General features: G+C 39.2%; 2 protein-coding genes across 7 annotated transcripts; one reads left to right on the forward strand and one right to left on the reverse strand.

The window, feature by feature from the left end:
- Positions 1-1763: 1763 nt before the first annotated feature.
- dgkab (diacylglycerol kinase, alpha b) lies at positions 1764-13333 on the reverse strand. Of its 4 annotated transcripts, XM_056395611.1 has the most exons (24): positions 13192-13333; positions 12398-12479; positions 10789-10865; positions 10405-10549; positions 9959-10033; positions 9749-9798; positions 8944-9018; positions 8614-8730; positions 8346-8463; positions 8011-8099; positions 7100-7210; positions 6912-7010; positions 6760-6810; positions 5807-5880; positions 5487-5561; positions 5320-5405; positions 5145-5234; positions 4877-5037; positions 4622-4686; positions 4436-4526; positions 4132-4312; positions 3865-3985; positions 3630-3690; positions 1764-3260 (listed from the first exon to the last, which is right to left on the reverse strand). In XM_056395611.1, exons 2-24 carry the CDS (start codon positions 12468-12470, stop codon positions 3180-3182), a joined length of 2166 nt encoding a protein of 721 aa, XP_056251586.1. In that variant the 5' UTR covers positions 12471-12479; positions 13192-13333; the 3' UTR covers positions 1764-3179. The 4 variants fall into 4 exon arrangements, with proteins under 4 accessions (XP_056251586.1, XP_056251595.1, XP_056251602.1 ...); XM_056395620.1 differs by lacking the exon at positions 8944-9018; XM_056395627.1 differs by lacking the exons at positions 9749-9798; positions 9959-10033; positions 10405-10549; ... (1 more) ...; positions 12398-12479; positions 13192-13333 and adding an exon at positions 9240-9734.
- An 826-nt stretch (positions 13334-14159) lies between these two features.
- Positions 14160-22013, forward strand: stx16 (syntaxin 16). 3 transcript variants are annotated; one of them, XM_056405465.1, is made up of 9 exons: positions 14160-14595; positions 18068-18079; positions 18195-18302; positions 18511-18651; positions 18865-19027; positions 19194-19282; positions 19663-19806; positions 20163-20243; positions 20475-22013. In XM_056405465.1, exons 1-9 carry the CDS (start codon positions 14515-14517, stop codon positions 20574-20576), a joined length of 921 nt encoding a protein of 306 aa, XP_056261440.1. In that variant the 5' UTR covers positions 14160-14514; the 3' UTR covers positions 20577-22013. The 3 variants fall into 3 exon arrangements, with proteins under 3 accessions (XP_056261440.1, XP_056261432.1, XP_056261448.1); XM_056405457.1 differs by lacking the exon at positions 18068-18079 and having other exon boundaries at positions 14160-14640; XM_056405473.1 differs by lacking the exon at positions 18068-18079.
- The last annotated feature ends 94 nt before the right edge of the window (positions 22014-22107 follow it).

Below are 22107 nucleotides of genomic sequence, written 5' to 3' on the forward strand. Positions count from 1 at the left end.
CAAGGTATCACTTTTCGAATGGTTATTAATGATCAATTTTGTTGTATACATTTGGCAAAAGATGATTATAAGAGAAAATCTGTCCTCTCCACACAGACTGCATACTTTGTCTTTTAACATAATTAATCCTGACCTCCAGAATATGATAATTACAACAATTTATGCCTTGAATTCAAGAAATGTGAAATCGCAGACCATTTCATACTGTAATGTCATCTTTAGACAATTTGCAGTATGCATGTCACAGTAAAAGCTTCATACGTCAGTATCAATTTAAGCATCACCTAAAAACCATAACTTCATAACTTCTCTCTGCACATGCAAACTTGAACCCTCTCAGGGGACCTTTGGGCATCATCTTGTTTCATTTTTAAATATGACGAAAGTGAAACAGATCGTTCAGGGTGAGAAGCAGGTGAGATTTTATCTGAGGAGTGGAGAGCCTGCAGCTAATGAGACTGGCCGGGAGTGAATGGACATAATTACAGCGGTTTGAGTACAATGCTACTTTATATATGAACATAAAATAACAAACAGATCGGGGTATGCACTGGGGCTGAAAACTTGGGCTGAAAACTGCTCCACTACATGTTGAAGGTTCTGGTCTGATGAGGCCAACTGAACCGCATCATCTACAAATAGCAGACTGGAAACACTCTTCCACCCGGCTGCACTTTGAAATCCTGTCCATGAAAATTACAAAAAGGATTGGTGACAAGGGACAAGCATGGCCGAAGCCAACACCCACCAGGAACATGGTGGTGTCCTGTCCTGAACCTCCATGCAACACTGAAGACCCCAGGTGGTGCCCGTTCCAGTACCCAAACCATTGACTTCATGAAGGCCTGATACTCCGTGTATAAGCGCTGACAACAGTCAGGGCCTCCTCCTGTAGTGACTTCCAGTCGCATGGAGGCAACACTCACATACACACATATTTTCAAGGGTGAAGCCCAGCACAGCAGCACTCAACTGGGGGCTCGTGAGTACTCTCTACTACTAACCAGCAGTATGAAGTGTAATTACAATCAGCCCCACCTTTACCTGCTGCAACATTAAAATTATGCTAACACATTACTGCATTAACAATTATAATATAATATTATATATTATTCCAGACAATACTTACAATGCATTATTCCAGAACAGTGGTATTGCACCTGAAGCATGACCACTGTCTTGTTTCAACTAGTCTGTTTGTGTTGAAAACAGGTTAACATAATTTATCATATGTTAGAGTTGACATATTTTGATAGACAAGATAATTGACAAACTGACTGAAGTTTGGTCAGACACACCCAATGTGTCAACTTTTAATAACTGAAACTAAGGTAAAAGCCTCTGATCTGACAGTGAGTGACATTTACAAGTACTTATTTAGTCTTGCTGTGTCAGCGCTAGATAATTCCTTTTATACTCAAAACAAGTCCAGCTAGATTTCACATATAAATGTGAGATTATTGCACTTACTTTTTTAGATTTGCATTTGATTTTCATTTGCAGGAAATATATTTTTCATCTTTCATTTCCACCTGCTTCCCTCTCATCCCCGATGCAGTCAGTGACATATGTCTACCAAGAGTGTGCAAGCCTCACGCGCGCACACACACACACACACACACTCCAAAGTCTGCCTCGCTGTACGCTGTCATGCTTTGATATTAGGAAGATTTGAGCATTCCTTAGAATTTCAATAAGTGGACTGTATTTACAGGAAGAATGCATAGAAATAATATTTAACACAAGTCAACACAAAACAGAAGCATTGTTGACAACTATATTTATGACAGATAAGCAACACATTTTTTTTTTTTTTACATGCAAATAGCCTCTTTTTCTGTTTTGCTGTTAGCAGAGGAGTATGTTACAAAGATACATCTGTAATTTAGTAAACTTTTGAATATGCCGCCATTTGTCCTTTTAAAGATTTTGATGAAAACTAGGTATCCTCATAATAAGTACTGTAGCATCTAATGGTACCGGTGTAAAGTAAATCCCTTTGTAAATTCAAACTTGTGGTGGGGCAACAGACTGTAATTATTTCTTTAACTGTCTATTCACCAGATAATCAGTCTGAGGGCAATCCAATATATGTTGTCAACGTAATGCTGCATGACTGATCACTGACATCACTACCATCAAGACACATATGCCAATGACAGCTACACAATTTGACATTAAGACAATAAATGAACATACAAGCATGTTACATGTTACAAGTACACCGAATATCCAACACAAGACTGACTCACGAAATAGATTAATTTGATTAACTTCCAACACATTTTTGCTCAGTTTCATTACTTGTAATCAGCAATGTTTCGTTAGATTAGTCACAGTTTCTGTGTGTTTTTTGACGGTTTTTAAAAAGCCTGATCCCAAAGACGTAACATGTCGTCGAAGTTACAGGACAACAACACTGAGGAAGTTTTCTATACACGACTTGGTAAATCTAGGAGAGGTGTACCAAACCAACACTTTCAGAACTCAGTTATAACTGAAGAGCAGAACTTTATAAGACCGCATTCATCAAATGTTTCTTGCATTATCATTAATCATTATCTCACCTATTTAAGAGACAGTAAAACCAGAATTAAATACATTGTATATTTCTCTTTCAGTTGGATGAACACTGACACTGAGAGGTATCTGAGCAGACAGGTAGGATAGTGTTGTTGAACAAGTTATGCTGCTGTGAGCTCATGCAGGTCCAAACAAAGCCAGGTCATCACTAGCTGCATTGGGAACAACAGGTGAAATTCAATGACACACTACTGTAAATTTGATTAGCCATAGAAAAAGCGATTGCAACATAAAATATATATATATATATATATATATATATATATATATTGCCTATTCATGTACTGTAGACACACTTAGCTCTTTTATTTACAAACACAACAAATGGGTGCATTACATTTAAGTTGGCACACAATAGCAGTGATCAGACTGAGTAGTGAGATTTGCACGTCTACGTTGGTCTGTCAGTGTGATCGCTGCATAAGTCCAATTTGTCTGTCCTCTGAAATAGTTCAGTCATATCAGGGATTACGTGCAAAAGACACACACATCAACACTTAATAATAAAAGCACACAGTTACACACTCATTTTCATAGTAATATAGGTGGTCCGCTGTGGCCGTGTGCAGACTGGAGGATGGAGTGGAAGCGCTGCTCTACTTGAGGTGAAAGAAGCTGGATGGTTTGGTTGGTGCAGCCATGAGCATGTTAGCCTGGTTCTTGTGATTGATTTGGATCTATGACAAATCAGTAAGCAGAATTTTGGTGAACTAATTATGTTTGCTCATATTCCTTGAAACTGATACATATCTGATGAGCACAGTGTGATTCATAAGCTGGAGGTATGCTACACTAATGGAAATATTTTTGCTGTTATCTGCGCTGTTGTAGTAGTAGTAGTAGTAGTATTTTATTTGTCCCCATGGGGAAATTGTTGTAGTAACGTGTCTCTGCCACAGTAATCAAAATAAATGTATGATTATGTTTAATCACTGAGCTAAAGATGTAGCATTCTGCAGTGTTGTTGCCACTATCTTGAACGAATCTTAATGCAGGGTCTGAGTCTTCACCATTAACACTGGATTTGAGCGGTTCATAAAACTTACAGTACAAGGAGGTTGCATCCAAGGCTCCCCGTCGATCTGCATGGGCAGGGCTTTGGTTGTCCTGCACACAGGAAGGAGTGACAGTGAGATGTAATTATCCTGTATCACTTATATGTGAACATCATGTCCAAATGTGTACCTGTTTACACCAGACCACATGGCATGGAGAGGGATGAAATAACAGTCAGTTATTCTTGTTATGTGTGTCATCCGCCTGTGGGTAAAAGTACACAACCTGATGGTAATTTGAGAGGTCTGTGCCAGTCTGTGCCCGGCGCTCTTCAGCCCAGTGTAGATTTGTCCCATCTCTATAGCTCCCTCCAGCCCCACCACCTCCAAACGCTTATCGCTTATGTCTGCAGAATGACGAAACACACACACAGAAGACGTGAAGGGATTAAATCTGCACACAAGTAGGCAGGGAGGGCCCATTGATAATATTTGAACACCATAAATTAGGTGATTTAGGAGAGTACAGATGGTCCAACCAACCACACCTCACCCTGTGAGATAGTTTTAAGAAGTTCGGGGTCATTGATAACCTCACTGTGCTCCACCTCTGGCACACCATCAGGCTTCTTGGACTCGCCCCAGAGGTTGGAGCCCCCGTGCATGCTGGGTATGTTGAGGATAGCTATGCCCTCCAGGGACATGCTGCTCAGGTCCAGTTGTCTCCCACAGCACTGGTGGAGGCACAACAACGGGTTCTTTTGTTTATACACAACTAAACAAAAGCTAGACTTGAAACATGAGCAAGTATTTGAGTTATAAATGATTAGTTTTGGTGAAACAGCAGCATTTTTCACCTCAATCACGAGACAGTCCTTCAGCTTCTTACAAGAGGCAGAGATGGTCTCAGAAGTGGCAAACTCAAAATACCAAAGTTTGTTCTTCATTCTTAAAAATGAAAGAAAAACAAACATACTTTTTTAAAATGACCTCTGTTACAGTTTTGATTGGAAAACACTCACACAGTTCATGTGAATCCCCACCTGCTATTGAACCTCTGGGGGTGTTTCTCTCTCATGGAGTGGAAACGATGAGCAATAGAGGCGTCCTGCTCACATGGACACAAATACAATCATAATAAGTCATATTTTAAGCAAGATATTCCACTTTCTGTTTATGTCAAGAAGAAATTAACAGATTTTTCTATGATTAAACATTGCTTATAGGACTGAAGAAATTAATTTAATAATTAAGGGGTATGTGCGCTCTTATTCCTCCTTTTTGAGATAGTGACTGACCACTCCAATAGAGAAGTAGTTGTTGATGATCTCATAGGGTACGGGGTCTCCTGCCTCTTGGGGGTCTTCTGGTATCACCTGGACGCTCCAGCGGTCCATGGGAACCATCTCGCTGGCCTCAATCTCCTTCAGGATCTCTCTCAAGTCTGACCCCTCATAGCCTTTATTAATTACAAAACAAGCAGGATGAGTATATAACATATGGCGCCAATGTCAGTTCCAATACCTGAGTGAAAGTTGTGTGGTTTAGAGGTGCTCATGGTTTTACCTCCTCCCCAGCGCAGACAGCGTGCCAGGTCGTTCCCAGTACCAAGAGGCAGGACAGCTACTGGAGGATTCACCTGGAGGTCCGCTTTGTCTGAAATCACGGGTACATTATTTAGCCTTAGAGATATTTATCTCAGTCAGCTGAGCTCACAGAGACCCAGAGGGCCCCGCAGTACCTATAGCATCCAGGAGCCACCCAACTGTCCCGTCTCCTCCACACACCAAGATCCTGTATTCACGCAGATTGTGGAAGAACTGCAGTCTAAAGGACAAAGTCAAAGTTAATGTGAAGAAAAGTGGACGGACAATCTGCCAGTTCCACAGTAATGAAGGTGCTCAGTACCCTGGTGCAGGACCTCCGTTGGAAAGGTTGTAGACTTGACGTGGGTTCAGCAGGTACTGAAACTTCCTGAGCACTCTGTGGAAAACATACAGACAGAAAGAGAAATCATAGGGGAACTATTAAAAATATACTATCACAATGAATTGCCAATGACAGTCATGGTATAAAAACAGATGTACTGCAACAACACATCATAATATCTGTGTAATTCAGAAAAGAAATATGTCGCATGAGAAGCCTGTGTATTGATAATATATTGTATAAAAACATTATGCTGCTATACTGATCATTTATCCATATCATGACACTGAGCTGCTCACCTTTCACCCTGCTTTCCTCCACTTTTTGGGTTTACAAACACCAACAGAGGATGGGTGTCAGGAATCGGAACAATCTGTAGAAAAATGTGCAACTGATTAAGATCCAATGGACTGTTTAAATCAGCTGGCAAATCTTTGTTTCAGCGTGTGGACCGATGGACACATGCTGCCATTCAAGCGACTGCAAAGGATTAATATTCATTTCATAAACTGCTCATGTTTTTCAATTTATTTGATAATTTTCTTAACTTTGAGGCATCATCATCATCATCATCATCATCATCACCCTTCAAGGCGAGGGTGATGTACTGTAATGGCAACAGCAGATATTTTTAGATTTTATTCAGCTGGAAAATGTTGTGAATGTCCATACAAACACAAGCAGTGTATTCAGACATATATCAAACATGAGTGTGGACAAACTCAACAGACAGGACAGACGTCAGTGAAGTGGATTATGCTGCAAGTGTCTTTTGAGAAAGTTTGGTTGTTTTTTTTTTTTGTTTGGCTGTGACAACTTGTTATCATTACCATATGTTAAAAACAAACATAACACCTGCTTCTCAAGCTTACAGGAGGTAAGTGTCTGACACTAAAAATATACATTTTGGGTTGGTGAATCGCTTTAGACTTGAGCGTTGGATCAAAGGCCTTTCTCTGCAGATGCAGACAAAACCATCACAGTTGTATTTTTCCATGACTGAACTGAGCTGAATAAACAACAAAGACGTTAGCAGAGTTTAAACATGAAATCCCCCCACAAAAATAATAATAATAATAATAAATATATAAATAATATGACGAATCGATAAAATTGGAGATTCTCCCAAAAAGCAACGGTATGCAGATGGTAGTTTGAGCAGACAACTTGAAAGAGACCTAGCAGAGAAAACACATGGGTGTACAGTTGGAAAAGAAATTAAAGTCTGTAGGAAGATTTGATAAAGGCAGACCTGCAGGATGTGGCCGTCAGGGGTAACATTTAACAGGTTGGTATCCTCCTCCTGAAGGAAACAAAGGACAATTAACCGACAGACAACTAATAATAATAATTCAAATTTCCCTTTTTTTTTTCCCCAATTTTTAGTTAAGCTGCTCATTTTACCTTTGAGACGGCGTATATGGCCCAAGGAGGCAGTATATGATCTCTCAGTGGTCCACAATCACAGGTCGATAAGCCCGAGAAAAGACACTCATCGTGACGCTTAAAAAGAAACAAGCCTCTGTGAACACAGACAGAAGTGATCCTCTCTAATTTGTGCATTAATGTACAAAAACAAACACAATCCTCACCATCTCCTGGCACCACACACAACGCCTCCCTACTAAAGTTTTGATCTTCTTGTGGCAGACCTGACACTTGGTAGAGTTACAGTCAGCTCTGATCCAGTCGTGAGCTGCTACCTGAGACACAGAGGAATAGAAGCAAGAGGTGTTGTCCCACTTAATTTAGTATTATTATTATACTTTTCACCCTTTTAACACCCTTTATAGAAGTGACTGCAATACCCGATGTTATTCTCTTCTACTGGAAGGTCTTATGGTGCTGATCAAATTCAGCTGCATACACAAATTTTAATGTTCACCGCTATGGTGCCAACAAAACAATCCAGCCCTGAATGACTGCAGGAAAAATTACATCATTATTTACTTAAAAAGAATCAGCACAGACCACACCTTCCTCAAGAGCAGCTGTCGAGGTTAGAGACGACTTCAGATTTATGACTTTTTGGATAACCATCGCCTTGGCAGACATGCATCACCAGATCAAGTATCCCTAGAGCACACTGGCACCTCAAACCTTTCCAAGCAGCTGAAACATTTTGGGCAGCTCAGTGTTATGATCCATTACAGATATTGTGAATCAGTGAGTTGAGGCTTTGACACACCACTGGAAAAAGACAGTGAACAGATCATTGTCTACGCTTGTGCAAAATTAGGACATTTACCAGATGTACGGAGCAGACTGTGCCGGCTGTAATCCGCACTTAAAAAGAAAAAAAAAAAAAAAAAAAACACTGATGGGCTCCACTTATAACTGACTAATGCACCCTAATGTTGTTAATGTGTTTACATTCGCTGCCATTTGGAAAAAAGAGAACAGGCATGAATGTATTCTCCTAAAAATATAATGTGTATATATATATATAATAAAAACCAATAGAGGGAACTGGAAGTGAAAAGGGATCATTGTGCTTTCTTACACTAATCTCCTTTTTAGATTTGACAAAGGTACGAGCACAGGCTTCGGGATTCTTGTTGGCACACTGACTGTGGACGGTGTACTTGCAACCTGTGGGAAGAAAAATAGACCCATATAACAGAAGTAATCATAAAAGTTCTCTACTAGAATTATATAACTTATATATTATTTTATATATTATTTTATAACTAATTATATGTATTAATTATGACCCTGACAAATAACAGACGATACAAGTAAATTGGAAAGTAAATTGGAAAGGTTTGACTCCCCCAGTTAATTGTTACTGTGTATGAGGTACATGTCTGCGCCCTGGTGGCGGCTGTGAGCTCTTACAGGTGCAGCAGAGTCCTTGCTTCCCGAGGCCGAGCAGCATGCCCTGACACACACTACAGTAGGTCGGCTTGTTAAAGTGCTTCATCCTCCAAATATGTTGCCCATCCCGCTCTGTCATCTGTGGGTGGGGGACGACATTACAAAGGACTTGAGCACGAGCAGTAGTGCTGTGTCCTCAAGGTGTTCGCAAAAAGCAACATTAACAAAACAACTGAGGTTCTAGTGAGACTGTAAAATGTTGTATGTCCAGTACTTTTCTTTTTCTTACCTTCAGTCCAAGGAGAACAAGTAAAGGTACATTGTTCATGCCTCCCTTCACCCATTCTTCCAGCGTGACGGTCCCACTGTCGTCCAGATCGATGGCTGTCATCATGTCTTTGAGCACCTGCACAACCACAAACATGTACTGATTATTTGTCATCTGTGATCCTTTTATTGAATCTCAAGTAGTTTTTTGTTGCATTCACAAACTCATGAAGCTCTCAGCTGCTGTAATGAAACTATCTTCCTCAGAACAACTTCATAGTAACGAATAACAACTTCAAAACCTTTTCTGGGATAGCAAGTGATTTTCTGATAGAAAGAAGCAGTCTCATACTGGTCTGAGCTCAGTCACATCCCAGCCCAGGTAATCACCAGCCCGCATCATCTGGGTGATTATACGATCCACTTCCTGACGGAGAGACAACAGAGGTCACATTCACAGTAGCCTCATGGTCTATGAAAATCCTGCTGTGTGCTGTGCATCCAAAACTAACTACTCAAAAAAAAAAAAAAATCATGTGTGTTACTGAAAACATTTTTTAAAATTTAATTAAATTTTTTTTTTTTTTCTGAAACTATCTGCCGACAAAAGTTGAAACTGTAATCCAAATGCAGTTGGGTCTTACTTACTTTGCTTTTCAGTGTCACATGATTGGCTTGAAAGCTGTTTTCATTTTCTCTTTTGGATAAATAGGGACTTGTTGTTGCATAATGAGCCGGTTTATGTTTATTGGACTGTAAAGTACTTAAGTAAGGCTTTTTCAAATCTGTCGCAGATAAGCAGGGGCGTGAGGTTAAATGTATTAACTCGCCTTGATTCATAGGTTGGACATATTTGTGGTGGTGCTGCCGTGATTGTGTCCATGTCAGCATCCGTGACACCACAATATATACAGTACACGAGCTGCCTGTTCACTTTCTGTCACCTTCTACTATCTCAATTTGCAAATAAACTTCAAAGTGCAGATAGAAACTTTTTTGAGATCCCAATAATGTGACGTTGACGTTTTCAGGCTGTTTTAAGTGTCAGTTCAGAGGTCAATGATCACCAGAGACACTTTGCAGAACTAGTTTCAAACAGAAAATGTGAAATTTCTGTGAATTTGTGGGAAACTTGTCAGTGACTTGGAGTAACTTACAGAGCTGTCCAGGAGTCCGTTGTTGTCTTTGTCGTAAAGTTTAAAAGTAACTAGAAACACAACACAGAAAATCAGTGATCCTGCCATTGTTTCTTCACTTTCTCTGACCTTCCAAATAATCAATCTTAATCATTCAGTGGTGAATGTATGTACAAGGCAGTTACACCATAATAAACACCACAAAATGTTCAAGAGGCAGATGACACCAACATTCAAGCTTCTCTCGTGGCTGTCCTTCCTCCAGCACTGAGAAGTAGCAGGACACATCACGAAGAAAGACCCCTCCTGAAAGTAAAGAAATGTACAGAACCTTCTGACCAAACTGGAAACCTTTATTACATTATTAAAACAGTATGGTGTTTTTTCTTTAAGTTCCTGATGGAACAGCAGTATAAAAGTGAGCATTTTATCAGAGGTTGGTTATTGGAACAGGTGCACTAATCTCCAGAGCTACGCCTGCAGCCACATTCCTGTGACGCAGCGCTACAAGATAAAAAACAGACAAACAAACAGGTGGGCGTTGGAAAAAGCGTCCAACAGGAAATGATATCAAAGACGTTCTAAGGTGTATTACCAATCATGATCTGAGCTGAGCGTGACTGTGGAGCTCAAAGTATTTCCTCTAAACACCTGCTCAGACATGCAGAGTGATTTACCTCCTTTAGGTAACGGACTCTTCGTGTTCCCTTCCTGCTCTACGTGTTGAAAATAGCGAAAAAGGCGTTGGCAGAAATCTGTGGGAAAGTCATCCACCTCTAGATACGTCTTGAGAAAGAGACAGAAACCCACTGCATCCATACACTGAGGAGAGGAATCAAAGTAGCCCAGAGGAGGCACAGGGACAAAAGAAGTGTTAGTGTAACATTTGCATTAATTCAATTTTTGCAGGAAAAAATCAAATTTTCCCAATAATTAGTACAAATAGTTTTCTTCAGGAAAATTCCTACAAAATCTATTAGAAGAAATGGGAAATGATCAATTTGTAAAGTAAAGTGTAGCCACAAAGATCTGTGTCCATAGGAGCAGTGACAATGACTGACCTCTCCAAAGCTGTGCTGGGCCAGCCGACCTCCAGGGTGAAAGTCCTTGATCACATCTTTCACCCTCAAACTGCTGTCTGCAAAGAGATCAGCTGACGTGAAACAACATGAAGTTCACTTCCATTAACACTTCCCAGATATGAATCTGTTCCATCTGTATGCTCTGGACATGACGGATGAAAAAAGAAAAGAGAATCGAGTGTGTGTGAAGAACAAAGTGAGAACAGAAAAGCTCAGTGACTAATTCAGTTCTTTGTTTATTTGTCCCACACATTGATTACATGGCTCCTGAGTGCGGGAGAGTGCATCACCTATTGTGCACAGTGTGCTTCCTACATTAAATTTGGGTTTTGACCTCACTGTCTGAGGTAACACACGGCAGTGCTTTTCTCAGGTCCAGACAGGAGCAGGTGTAATTATCCATTCATCCATTATCCCCAGCCCTCCACCCCCACCCTGAAACTAAAAGCCCTTAGACCCATTTCATTTCTTTCAAAGCCTCTGAGTGGAAGGCAGAATATTTTTAGCCCCATACCACTTTTTGTTTCCTGTCAACAGTTCTATCAAATTCTGCATTATCTCAAACCCCTGGTGCAGGAGCATGCACTTACATTTTGGAGTTGATGTTTGGGTTTTTGTGTCAATGCTGAATGATCCTCCGGAGTACACAGTGGAGTGTTTTTGAGTTGATGGTGCGTGAATAAGAGGAACCTCCTCAGTCGTTTATCTTATAATGTTGATGTTAGCACTTAGTGGATAATGCTGCTTTCACTTGCTGCGTGGTATAGAGATTTTCAGCAAGTACAAGGAAATTTTGCACAGATGTTTTCAGCATTTTACTTCCCTCCATACACCTAAACTGGGAGAGTGCATTTAAAAGAGTATTCTGACTGATTTATTCACGTCAGTTTTCCTTCTTCTTCCCGGACTTTGAATGTAGTAACATTCACCTCAACTCCCTTTTTGTATTTATTTTTTTTCTCTACTTTCAGACAACTTCCAAATCATTATTCTTATAAATTAATAATCTATGATTTATCTCTGAATCATCAGTGTTGAAAGACATACCAAAACTTACAACAATGTAAACATACTCAACTAGAACTAAAAGTCATGCATCTAAAATCTTACTGAAGTAAAGTGCAGATGTTCTTATCAGCTAAATGTACTTTAAGTATCAAAAGCAAAAGTATCTCATATAGTAGAGTATATTATAGGACTATTGTTACTGATGCATTACTGTTGCAGCTAGTCAAGCTGGATGACCATTTTAACTACATCATATAGAGTCTGGCTGTTTAATTTGTAACAATGTCTCATATTTTATGAGCTGATTATATGTTTCGTACGTAAAATCTTAAGCAGCAAGGTAACTAATAGCTAAGGCTGTCACAAAATACATGTAGTGGAATAAAAACTACAGTATTTCCCTCTGAAATGTAGAGAGACATTTTTTGACTCTATTGATCTATTGATTTCCCAAAAGAGAGATTGCCTTTCTGATCGCCCCCCTTCAAAGCAAGTGCAGAATGTAGCCTGAACTACAAAAAAAGCTCAAGTAACATCAAGTAATTGTTGAAATAATGTAAAGTGAGAAGGTGAAACTTACATTCCATATACTGCTGCAGCTGGATGAAATCCACAGGTGTCAGAGACCCTTCTGTGTCATCAGAGGAGGCCATGCCGATCAGCTGAATGAGCGAAGAGAAAACACAGTCACAGGACAATCACAGGCTGAAGCGCTGACCTCGGGAAAGGTTGACAGAGCAAGGAGTCTTTCATATAACAGATCTAAGGCCATCAACTGTGGCACTAGCAGTGACTCACATGAACTGGTTTACCTCCATTCCTTGGATTGCACACATCATTAGTAAGTGAAACACTCCCCTGCCTGTTATTGGACTCTGATCAACCACAATGTCTGCTTTCAGAAAGGCTGATAACTGATGATTCGCAGGAATCACCAGTGAAAATGTGACCTACTACACTGGGAATATAGCAAATGTTATCATGCTGATAATTGGAATAATCTCATAACAGGCTCTAACAATTAGCTCTGACCTGAATTTAAAAAAAAAGAAAAGTGGTTTAACAGCAGCATGTAGAGCTATATATTGTGCAGGTAAACATTACCTTATTCTCTGCACTGTCTCCTAGCCCCTAAAAACCACTATGTAATATTCCATCAGTTTAATCAGCACCGTGCTGTACCACTTAGAGTCTGACAGCAATTCAGAAATCAACAATTAAGGTTAAAAGGGGCATCCATCAAAGAGGATTATAATTTGAGGCAAGAGTGACTGACAGGCATGACTTTTTTTCTCTGCTGTCTATAGTGCTGCACAGGTGTTCAGTCACTGAGACAGGAAGATGACGGAAGCTGAACCCTCCGAGACTCCTTACCTTGTCTCTCTCTGTCCCCAGAGTTCAGCAGAGGTGAATAAAAACTGTCCCAAACACGGAGCTCCACCACACGGAACTTTGATATGCTGGTTGACGGCAGCTGGTACTTGTGAGTAAATGTGTGCCGCGTCATTAGCGGATATAGGGGATTAAGAATGGGCGGAGGAGGAGCTTTCAGCCATATAATTACAGATAGTGGCACCTCCTCGCGCGTGAACGAACACTAACACACACACGCACGCACGTACCCTTCCAACAAATCAACGCATTTTCTAAATTCTGAGGCTTTAATCCTTAAAATCAGAATGAGGGTCACAGACTCTGGTCTCCAGCTTCAACAGAGTGAATGAGCAGATGTGAACGAATGAAATGCTAAATATGAAATCATGAATTGGCTCTCCACCATTTTACGAGTGACAGTAAATTTGGCTTTTCACCTAATCAAGACATTTTACTCACAAAACCAAAATAGGCTAGAAGTGGGAAATAAACATAAGGTAGACTGAGGCCCAGCATGGCCAAAAAGTTGAAAGGTGCCTGCTACGATTTCCCAAAGACCAAGATGATTTAATCAGGTCTAAAATGCAAAAATATTAAATGTATAATCAGATATGACAAAGAAAGGCAACAAATTATGATTTACTAGTTTCTTGTTTGTGATGAAAGATCAATTGACTAATCATAGCAGCTCTAAAACAGATGTCTATGACAGCTGAGCAAACTCCATCTGCAGAGGAAAACAGTTTAAACTATTTAAAGCGCTGGAAAAGCTAGTAAGTGGAACTGTTTAGTCAAACTACTGTTTCCAATTACAAGATTGAACTTGTAAAATCGATTTTATAAAACAATCACAGCACCCTATTGGCGGTTATTGTATGTTATTAAAGAAAACAGGTCACTGTCTCTTCGCTGGCAGTAGGTGGTGGTAATGCGCCTCAGTTACAGATGACAGCCGCAGTTAATGAATAGAAGAAGAAACGGTTGACGCAGGTGTTTACGTTTTCCTTCTTCCGCAGCTGCCTAAAGCGGACTAAAATTTACCAATCTGACGTTAAATCCAAACTTTAAGGAGAAACTCGCGGCCATGTTTCTTATTTTTAACTTAAGTATTAGAGGTGCTTAGCAGATCAATATGCTTAAGGTCGTTTGCCGTCCACTATAGGCGCTGTATCGTGAGTTTTCCTCATCATTTATCGCAAGCAAAGCTAAAGCTAAAGCTAGCAGTGCGTTAGCAGCGGCTCAGCGGCTGTTGACCAAATTTAATAAATCATCTCCTGATCCGCACTTTGTCCAGAGTTAACTTAGATATCAAGCAAGGCAGTCATGGCCACTAGGCGTCTGACCGATGCCTTCTTGTTAATGCGGAACAATGCAATCCAAAACCGGCAGATATTGGCTGAGCAAGTGAGTACATACGACCCCCGTCTGAGTACACGTAGCAATGCTGCGGTGAGTGGTCTGCATCGTTTTGACATTTTACTGTGTGTGTTTGCATGTAGCCAGTCACTGTGACCTGTTAGCTAGGTGCAGCTGTGTGCCAGTAGCTGCTAGTTATTCTTAGGGAAGGTTTCACCACTGGTAGAGTTTGTGTGCCCCGTCATGTCACCTCAAGACTGACGGAGGTGATGGAGAAGGAGGAGTGTGCAGCCATATTTTCATATTATACATATATGATATAAATTATAATATATAATAGAGGGGTCAGTGTATATTGGGTGGGGTTTTGTGAATGTTAAAGCATGTTTTTTATGTTCACATAATGCTCCTCACTACTAAAAAACTCCATCATGTTTTGATGTAGTCTAGATCAAATCGTGGCTGTGACTTGTATTTCATTGTTCCACTAGGATAGAAGTGGTTAGTTATAGATATTCTATCACAATATATGCAATAGTATATTGTGATATTGGTATTTATGGTTATATAGTAAATGTTCTGGAACATGTGTTGAAATTATTCATGGAAACGATTAGTTGACAGGATTGGTTTTGGACAATTGGATGCCTGAAAAATCACAGTGCTTCATTACATTGATGCCAGAAACATACAGTGTATAAATCCAGTATTTCCATTTTCAGTCCTGCTTATTGACTTGCAGCGCATCGGTTAAACAGGCTTTCTCCCTGGATATTCTTAAACTGAGGTGGTAAAATGACCCAGATCATGGTACAGATGACTTTGTCATTATTCTAGTTAGCAGATGAAGACCTAAACAATAGTCACACTTGTTATATTAAGACATTTGATGTGAAATAGCACTTCTTTTTTTATCTTAAGTCATTTTCTTTTATTTGATGAAAGATTATTCTAGATGTTAGCAGAAGGAGTCTTTGTTTCAGGTGAGGTGGCCCATCTCCCGCTTTCAAACACTCCAGGAAGCTCTGCCCAATACATGCAGAGACATTAAGAGACACTTCACCATAAATAGTATGGGAAAATCTCTCATGTCTAACAGTTTGTCTTATGGCACATATTGTTATACTGCCCAACCCTTCACTAGAATGTGGCTGGTTAGCTTCTCGAAGTATATAAATGTGTGACAGATGTCAAGGAAAGGACAATGGAAAAAGGTTGAATTAGACTCCTGAAAACAACTGCTTGTCATTCAGAAATACTAATAATCTTTGTGTTGGGCTAATCTCTAATGATGCCATGTAGAAAAACAAGAAGGCTCCTCATCAGTTTTTTTCACACTTAATGTAATCTGTTATCAAGAACAGCCTTCATTTCCCCTCACTCTCAAATTTCTCTGGGGCAGAAATGTGTCACTGTACTCTACTTATTATTCACATTTATTCCTGTCATTATCTACTTCCCTGGTGTTAACTAAAATGCCATTTTAGATCAATTGTGAGAAACTATCAAACACAAGTTAGCCCAACACAGTTCTTTTCAGGCTCCTTTTTGATTGCTTTTATAGCTTTCCACCAGAAGTGTTTGCACTACAGTTGGCCAGCAAGCAGGTGTGTGTGACCATTCACACTCAGCTGTGAACATTTTCAGCAGTTACCTGCCGGCTGAGCTAGATTAATTCCTGCCAGCCAACAAACATGACTGTATCCCATCATTTGAGGTGGCAAGGTTTCAGTACAGCATTTCCCAAAATATGCCACTGAATTTCAGCTATGACTTTTCCTAAGCCTGATTTTTTTTCCTCCAATAAACTTGGTTTTCTCTGCTGTTGCTGATGGCTTAGAAAGCTGATTGTTTCAATGACACAACAAATTAGCACATCCAAATCTACAGAGCAGAGATCTTTAGATTGATGAGGTTCCTGTACGGACATGTCTGTTAATGCTGTGTATGACAGAGTGCTGTGCTGGGATTTAACCCAGGACCACCAGGCACATTAGCAAGTAGGCTCAGAGTAAGAGACACTGGTAGTGATTTTGTGGCCTGATTCACACACTCTCTGTCTATTCTCCCACTGAGAGAGAGAAAAGAGAAAAAATGTTACTCAATCATTACTCAGTTTGTCCGCTGCATTTTTCCCTCACAACAACAACACTTATCTTGGATCAGCCCAGAAATTTGGCTTTGGGTAGTTTGACTCCCTTGGATCATGAGATGATACACCTGTTGGATCCTGGTCTTTGACTTCGGCTCTGTGTACATCATCATTCCACATAAGTTAACTGCTTTAGCTCTTTGTTTATTTCGCCATTGATAGTTTGTATTACCACATTATAGAGTAGTTTTTTTCCCAATAGTTATCCATCATGTTGCTTAGTTGGTTATTAGCTGCCAGTGCCCTTCTAAAAAATAAATTGGAATAAAAAGAATAAGGAAGGAAATTTCTACAGATCCTGAAATAGAGCCGCCATTCCCTCGTGTCCTTACTGGACATTTGAACACGATTCCAACCACATTGTGTGTTATGTAGCTCAAATGAAATAAGTGGATGTCAAAAGTTTATATAGTTAATGAAGTGTATAGTCTAATATCTTGTGTCTTGTAGTGTTCAGTGTACGTTTGGTCCTGTTGTCCTTTATATTAGGCTTCATCCATTTATGTAGTATTACACTGTTCATTTAAATGTCTCTGCAAACTCCACCACTGTCACAGAGAAAAGCAAATCTGTGTCTGACATGGAAACAAATTATTACTGTATTTTTAGAGCAGTCAACCACAGTCAAGCAATCAAAGTGAAAAAACTTTAAAAAATATTTAACACAGGTGTTTTTTGCTAAGTCACTTTGTTGTCTATTTAATTTGATTTTACAGTAGTGCAGTTAAAAAGATTACAAGGCAATGACTCAACTAAAGGTACTTTATTTTCCATCAGAAGATGTACATTCAGCTAAATGACACTGCTGTATACTCAGGTTTAAAATAACTGACTTTGCCAGGGGGCAGCAGGGGACTTTGCCAGACAAAACAAGACACACATGGGGGACATAATTATCCAAATCAAGTCACATCTCTAAGGTCTTAGTGACCAATCAGCTACATGACCTTAGAATTTTCTATTACATATTAACTTCTTGCTCATTTTAAATTTTCTTTAAAATGTGCTTTCCTTTTTGTTACTTACACTCAGATGATCTCGAATGATGATGTCAGTAGTGTAGGGATCATTTATGATTTAAATCTGAATTCACACTGTTTTACAGTTTTGTTCGTAGTAAAAACCTCAGGACAAACAGATGAAGTGAAAATGGCTAGAATTAATTTAAACAGCCAGACTTTATGCATCTCCACTATTTACTATTCTTATCTCAAAATAATTCAATTGTTGGTAGGAGAGGATGCAAACACGCCTTTCTGTTATCCACTGCTGGTTTTCCTGGGCTCACCTTCTGTTACTTCTGTCTTTTTCTCCTTTTCCTTGTTGTGTAATGGATGGGACCACTCTGCTTTCTGCCAATCACATTAGGAGCTTGATGAGGTACTGCTGTTTCCCTTCATGGTAGAATTTAGACTCGTAAAATGGTGCACCATCGTCATTGTGTTGGATTATTACATAATATGTTTTAATAAGATTATTTGTTTGCACTTTTAAGTTGGCTGATGATCGAATGGCCCTGGTGTCAGGACTCAGTCTGGACCCTGAAGCTGCCATTGGAGTCACCAAGAAACTGCCCCCCAAATGGATAGACGGAGTTGATGAGGTACAATTTGAAATTGGAAATTAGATATATGTAGATCTGCATCTTTGTGCTTTATAAACTATTATAATATTTTAGAAAAGAAATCAGACATGAGTAAATAAATATATTTAGCCGGTAGGAGTCTTCAGATCAAACCAGTTATTCCTCCAGTAGTTTGTGTACAAAATAGTCTTTACTGGGTTGTGAACTATAAATCATTGCCTTTCAGATCCAGTATGAAATCACACGGGTTCGGCAGAAGATGAAGGAACTGGCCTTACTTCATGACAAACATATGAATCGCCCCACACTGGACGACAGTAGTGAAGAGGAACATGCCATAGAAATCACTACACAGGAGATCACACAGGTATATTCATATTACAGTTTAGTAATTGAGATAATGCAAATTTCCCAGCACATTTCAATCATTCGAAATTGGCAGATGTTCCTACTTGATGTATAATTGTTCTTTTGTCCTCTATTGTTTTAATGAGTGACTTCTGACAATATTTTATGTTAAAGAGTTTGAAATGAAACTTTGCTCATTTCTACTTGCTCACAAGTTTTGTGTTTACTTCAGATGTTTCACCGATGCCAGCGAGCTGTGACAGGTTTGCAGTCTCGTTGTGGTCACTGCACCGAGCAGGAGGAGAGACTGTTGAGAAACGTGGTGTCATCTCTGGCACAGAGTCTGCAGGACCTATCCATCAATTTCAGGCACACACAGTCCAGCTACCTTAAACGTAAGAACTACACTGAAGCTGGTCTTGTTCTTCCTAAATCTTCATTCCTTACTGTCTCTACTCACATATTTTGACTATTGTCAGGGTTTTATCTCATGTCATATCACTTTCATCTTCATGTTGCTTCAATGCCATCTAAGCACAGTGTACTTGTTTTGTCTACCAGGTATGAAGAATCGTGAGGAGAGATCAAAGCACTTTTTTGACTCGGGACCTTTAATGGAGGAGGATGAAGATTTAGCACTATATGACAAGGTGTGTGGCTTTTATGGCTTTTTTCATTTGTGCCCTGTGTGCACAGTACAATAAAAGCAGAGCTATCACTTCTTCTTATTCTTATTATTATTATTATTATTATTATATTCATGAGTACACACAAGATCAGAAAGACACAAACATTCATTCACTATCTGGACACAGTGAGACAATTAGAATTTAGCATTTGTGTTTATCTTTCACGTTGGTTTTTGTCACTTTTTACTATTCCCACTAAAAGACAGGAAATGAAAGCAAAAATATGAATCTTTATTTTTGTAAATATAATGGTCAGGCTAACTACATGTACGGTTGCATTTAGAATATTAATTCTACTCTAAAATCACCTAATGTTGTTCTTTCATTAATTTTTCTTTCAGGGGTTCACAGATGACCAGCTGATGCTGGTGGAGCAGAACACAGTTATGGTTGAAGAACGAGAGCGGGAGATCCGACAAATAGTGCAGTCCATCTCAGATCTGAATGAGATTTTCCGGGACTTAGCTGGAATGGTGGTTGAACAGGTATTTGAAGCAACAATGACACAGTATTAAATAATGGTCCATTCAGTGTGTTTTTGTCAGTGAGATGTCCAAATGACTTCTGAAATGTAACATCCAGCATATTTAGATATTTCATTTCATATTTGGTATTTTTTCATTAACAAAGTGAGAATCATAATTATTTAAGTAACGATGAATGGCTTAACACTTAAAGATGAATTGACCTTCAAGTCAAAGCCATTCAAACTTTAAGGAAGGTACTTTACAATGTCACACTGAACAGCTAATACACAATAGTGTCTAAAATAAATAATCTACAACTAAAATAATCAAAAGAAAATATCCTGCACTAATAACATCCCCCATTTCTCTTTAAGGGCACTGTTCTTGACCGAATCGACTTCAATGTGGAGCAGGCTTGTGTTAAAACAGAAGATGGATTGAAACAGTTACAAAAGGTAAACACAAAATGCTCATGCCTTGGCTAGTTTAACATTTTTTGTCACAAATGTACTGTGCAGTCTGGATATACCGTATTTAATGGGTAATTTTAGATGTAATAATGAAACAACCAAAGGGGAAAATTTACCATATCTACAAACCTTTGTGGTTAAATACAGAAATCCTTACATGAAACTGAAAGCAACTGAAGGTTTTTGACTTTTATTTTTTTTCCATTTTCTTTGCAGGCGGAACAGTATCAGAAGAAAAACAGAAAGATGCTGGTCATTTTGATCCTGTTTGTCATAGTGATTGTTCTAATTATTATTCTTTTTGGAACAAAGTTTTAGTCATGCATTCCTCTGGCTTTTGTTTTCTGTGTGGGCATTTGTTGTGCATCTGTGTGGACTTGGACTTGGTCTTGGTTCTACTCAAAACAAAGCTGAATGCCTTTCATACCCACCAGGAAACGACAAGAAGAATTCCATGTTTCTTTGCGGGTGCACTTTGGGCTATGTGGAGATATTTTATGGTCCATTTTAATGAAAGAAACAATCTACAGTCTGTTTGAGCCGTGGCTATTTTATCAAGTGACTTGCATCCAAATCACTCCAAGACTCTTTGACGGAGGTATGTCAAACCCAACCATGTTGACATATCTGTCTTAACAAAAAAGAAAAAACTTTGGTGTATAAAAATGGACTGCCGATGTTAAATTGCTACGGCAGAGTGTTCTCTGCTTGAACTCTAAGCACGAGTTGTGACATTTGTTGTGTGAAGATGCATCATTTCTGTTCAATATCATTGCAAACATTTTGTTTCCGTGAATGAGATGTGACAAGAACGAATGTTTGTGAAAGAGAAAAATCATTTTCATCTCAACATTACATGTATGTACTGGCTCAGTATTTTACCCTACCTTTATATATAAGGGCAGATATGATTCATCCATTCAGTACCAAAAATATTCCTTCGGTTTAAGGACCACCAGTTTTTTGTATCCCTTTTCACCCTAATTTAATAATAATACTGAGGTCCTTTTTACTCCACTGTTGGCCTGAGGAGGGTGAAGACAGCCATGAGCATCCTCCAATTCATCCCATAAGTTTAAGATCATACCAGTGTCACATCTGCTGTACTTAGCGTTAGATGCTCGTTTTTAAAACACTTGATTGTTTTGTTTTCCATGGTCCTTGCATTAAGTGCTACCTTCTTAAAACTCTTGCAGTTTGCACATATTGAGGCCTGAGGGAGGGGGGGGGGGGGGTGTTATGGATGTAATACTACTGTCATCTGTGTGATGAGAAGAATTATTTATTTTTTAATAACTTCAAATAATCAAATGGTTCAGAGGTGTTCTGTTTCAGGCAGAATTACTGTATATTGAGTAAAGTGTATCTGAAGTCTGAACCCAACACTTATTGTCCACCCCGCTAAGGAAACTGTGATGTAGTCCAACACAAGCAAATGTATGAAGACGGCGTTATGAGGTTGTTTTTGTTTTGTTCTTTTCACGTTGGACAAATTACATTTTAGTTGGCTGTGTTGGAAATTCTCTACATGTTCTTGTGTTCTATAAAGACTGATAAACTGAAATAATGAAGAGCTTTATTCAACATATCTGTACGCTACACTTTACACACCTGTTAAATCATCTATCTTTGTCATTGATGTGATGTTGTGTGTGAAAAATGGTCATGTCCTAGTGGTAATCCACTTAAGTTTTGTTTTTCCAAACAAAACGGGTGAGGAGACAGCAACTTTTTTTTAATAAACCTGGAACATGATGGTGTTTTGTGTTTTGAATTGCAGCATTGATACAACTGGTCTTCCCCATCAAACTCATCACACATATGGAGACATATATAATATTAGACTTAC

The sequence above is a fragment of the Seriola aureovittata genome, chromosome 2 (genome assembly GCF_021018895.1).
Source record: "Seriola aureovittata isolate HTS-2021-v1 ecotype China chromosome 2, ASM2101889v1, whole genome shotgun sequence".
Classification (NCBI taxonomy): Eukaryota; Metazoa; Chordata; class Actinopteri; order Carangiformes; family Carangidae; genus Seriola; species Seriola aureovittata.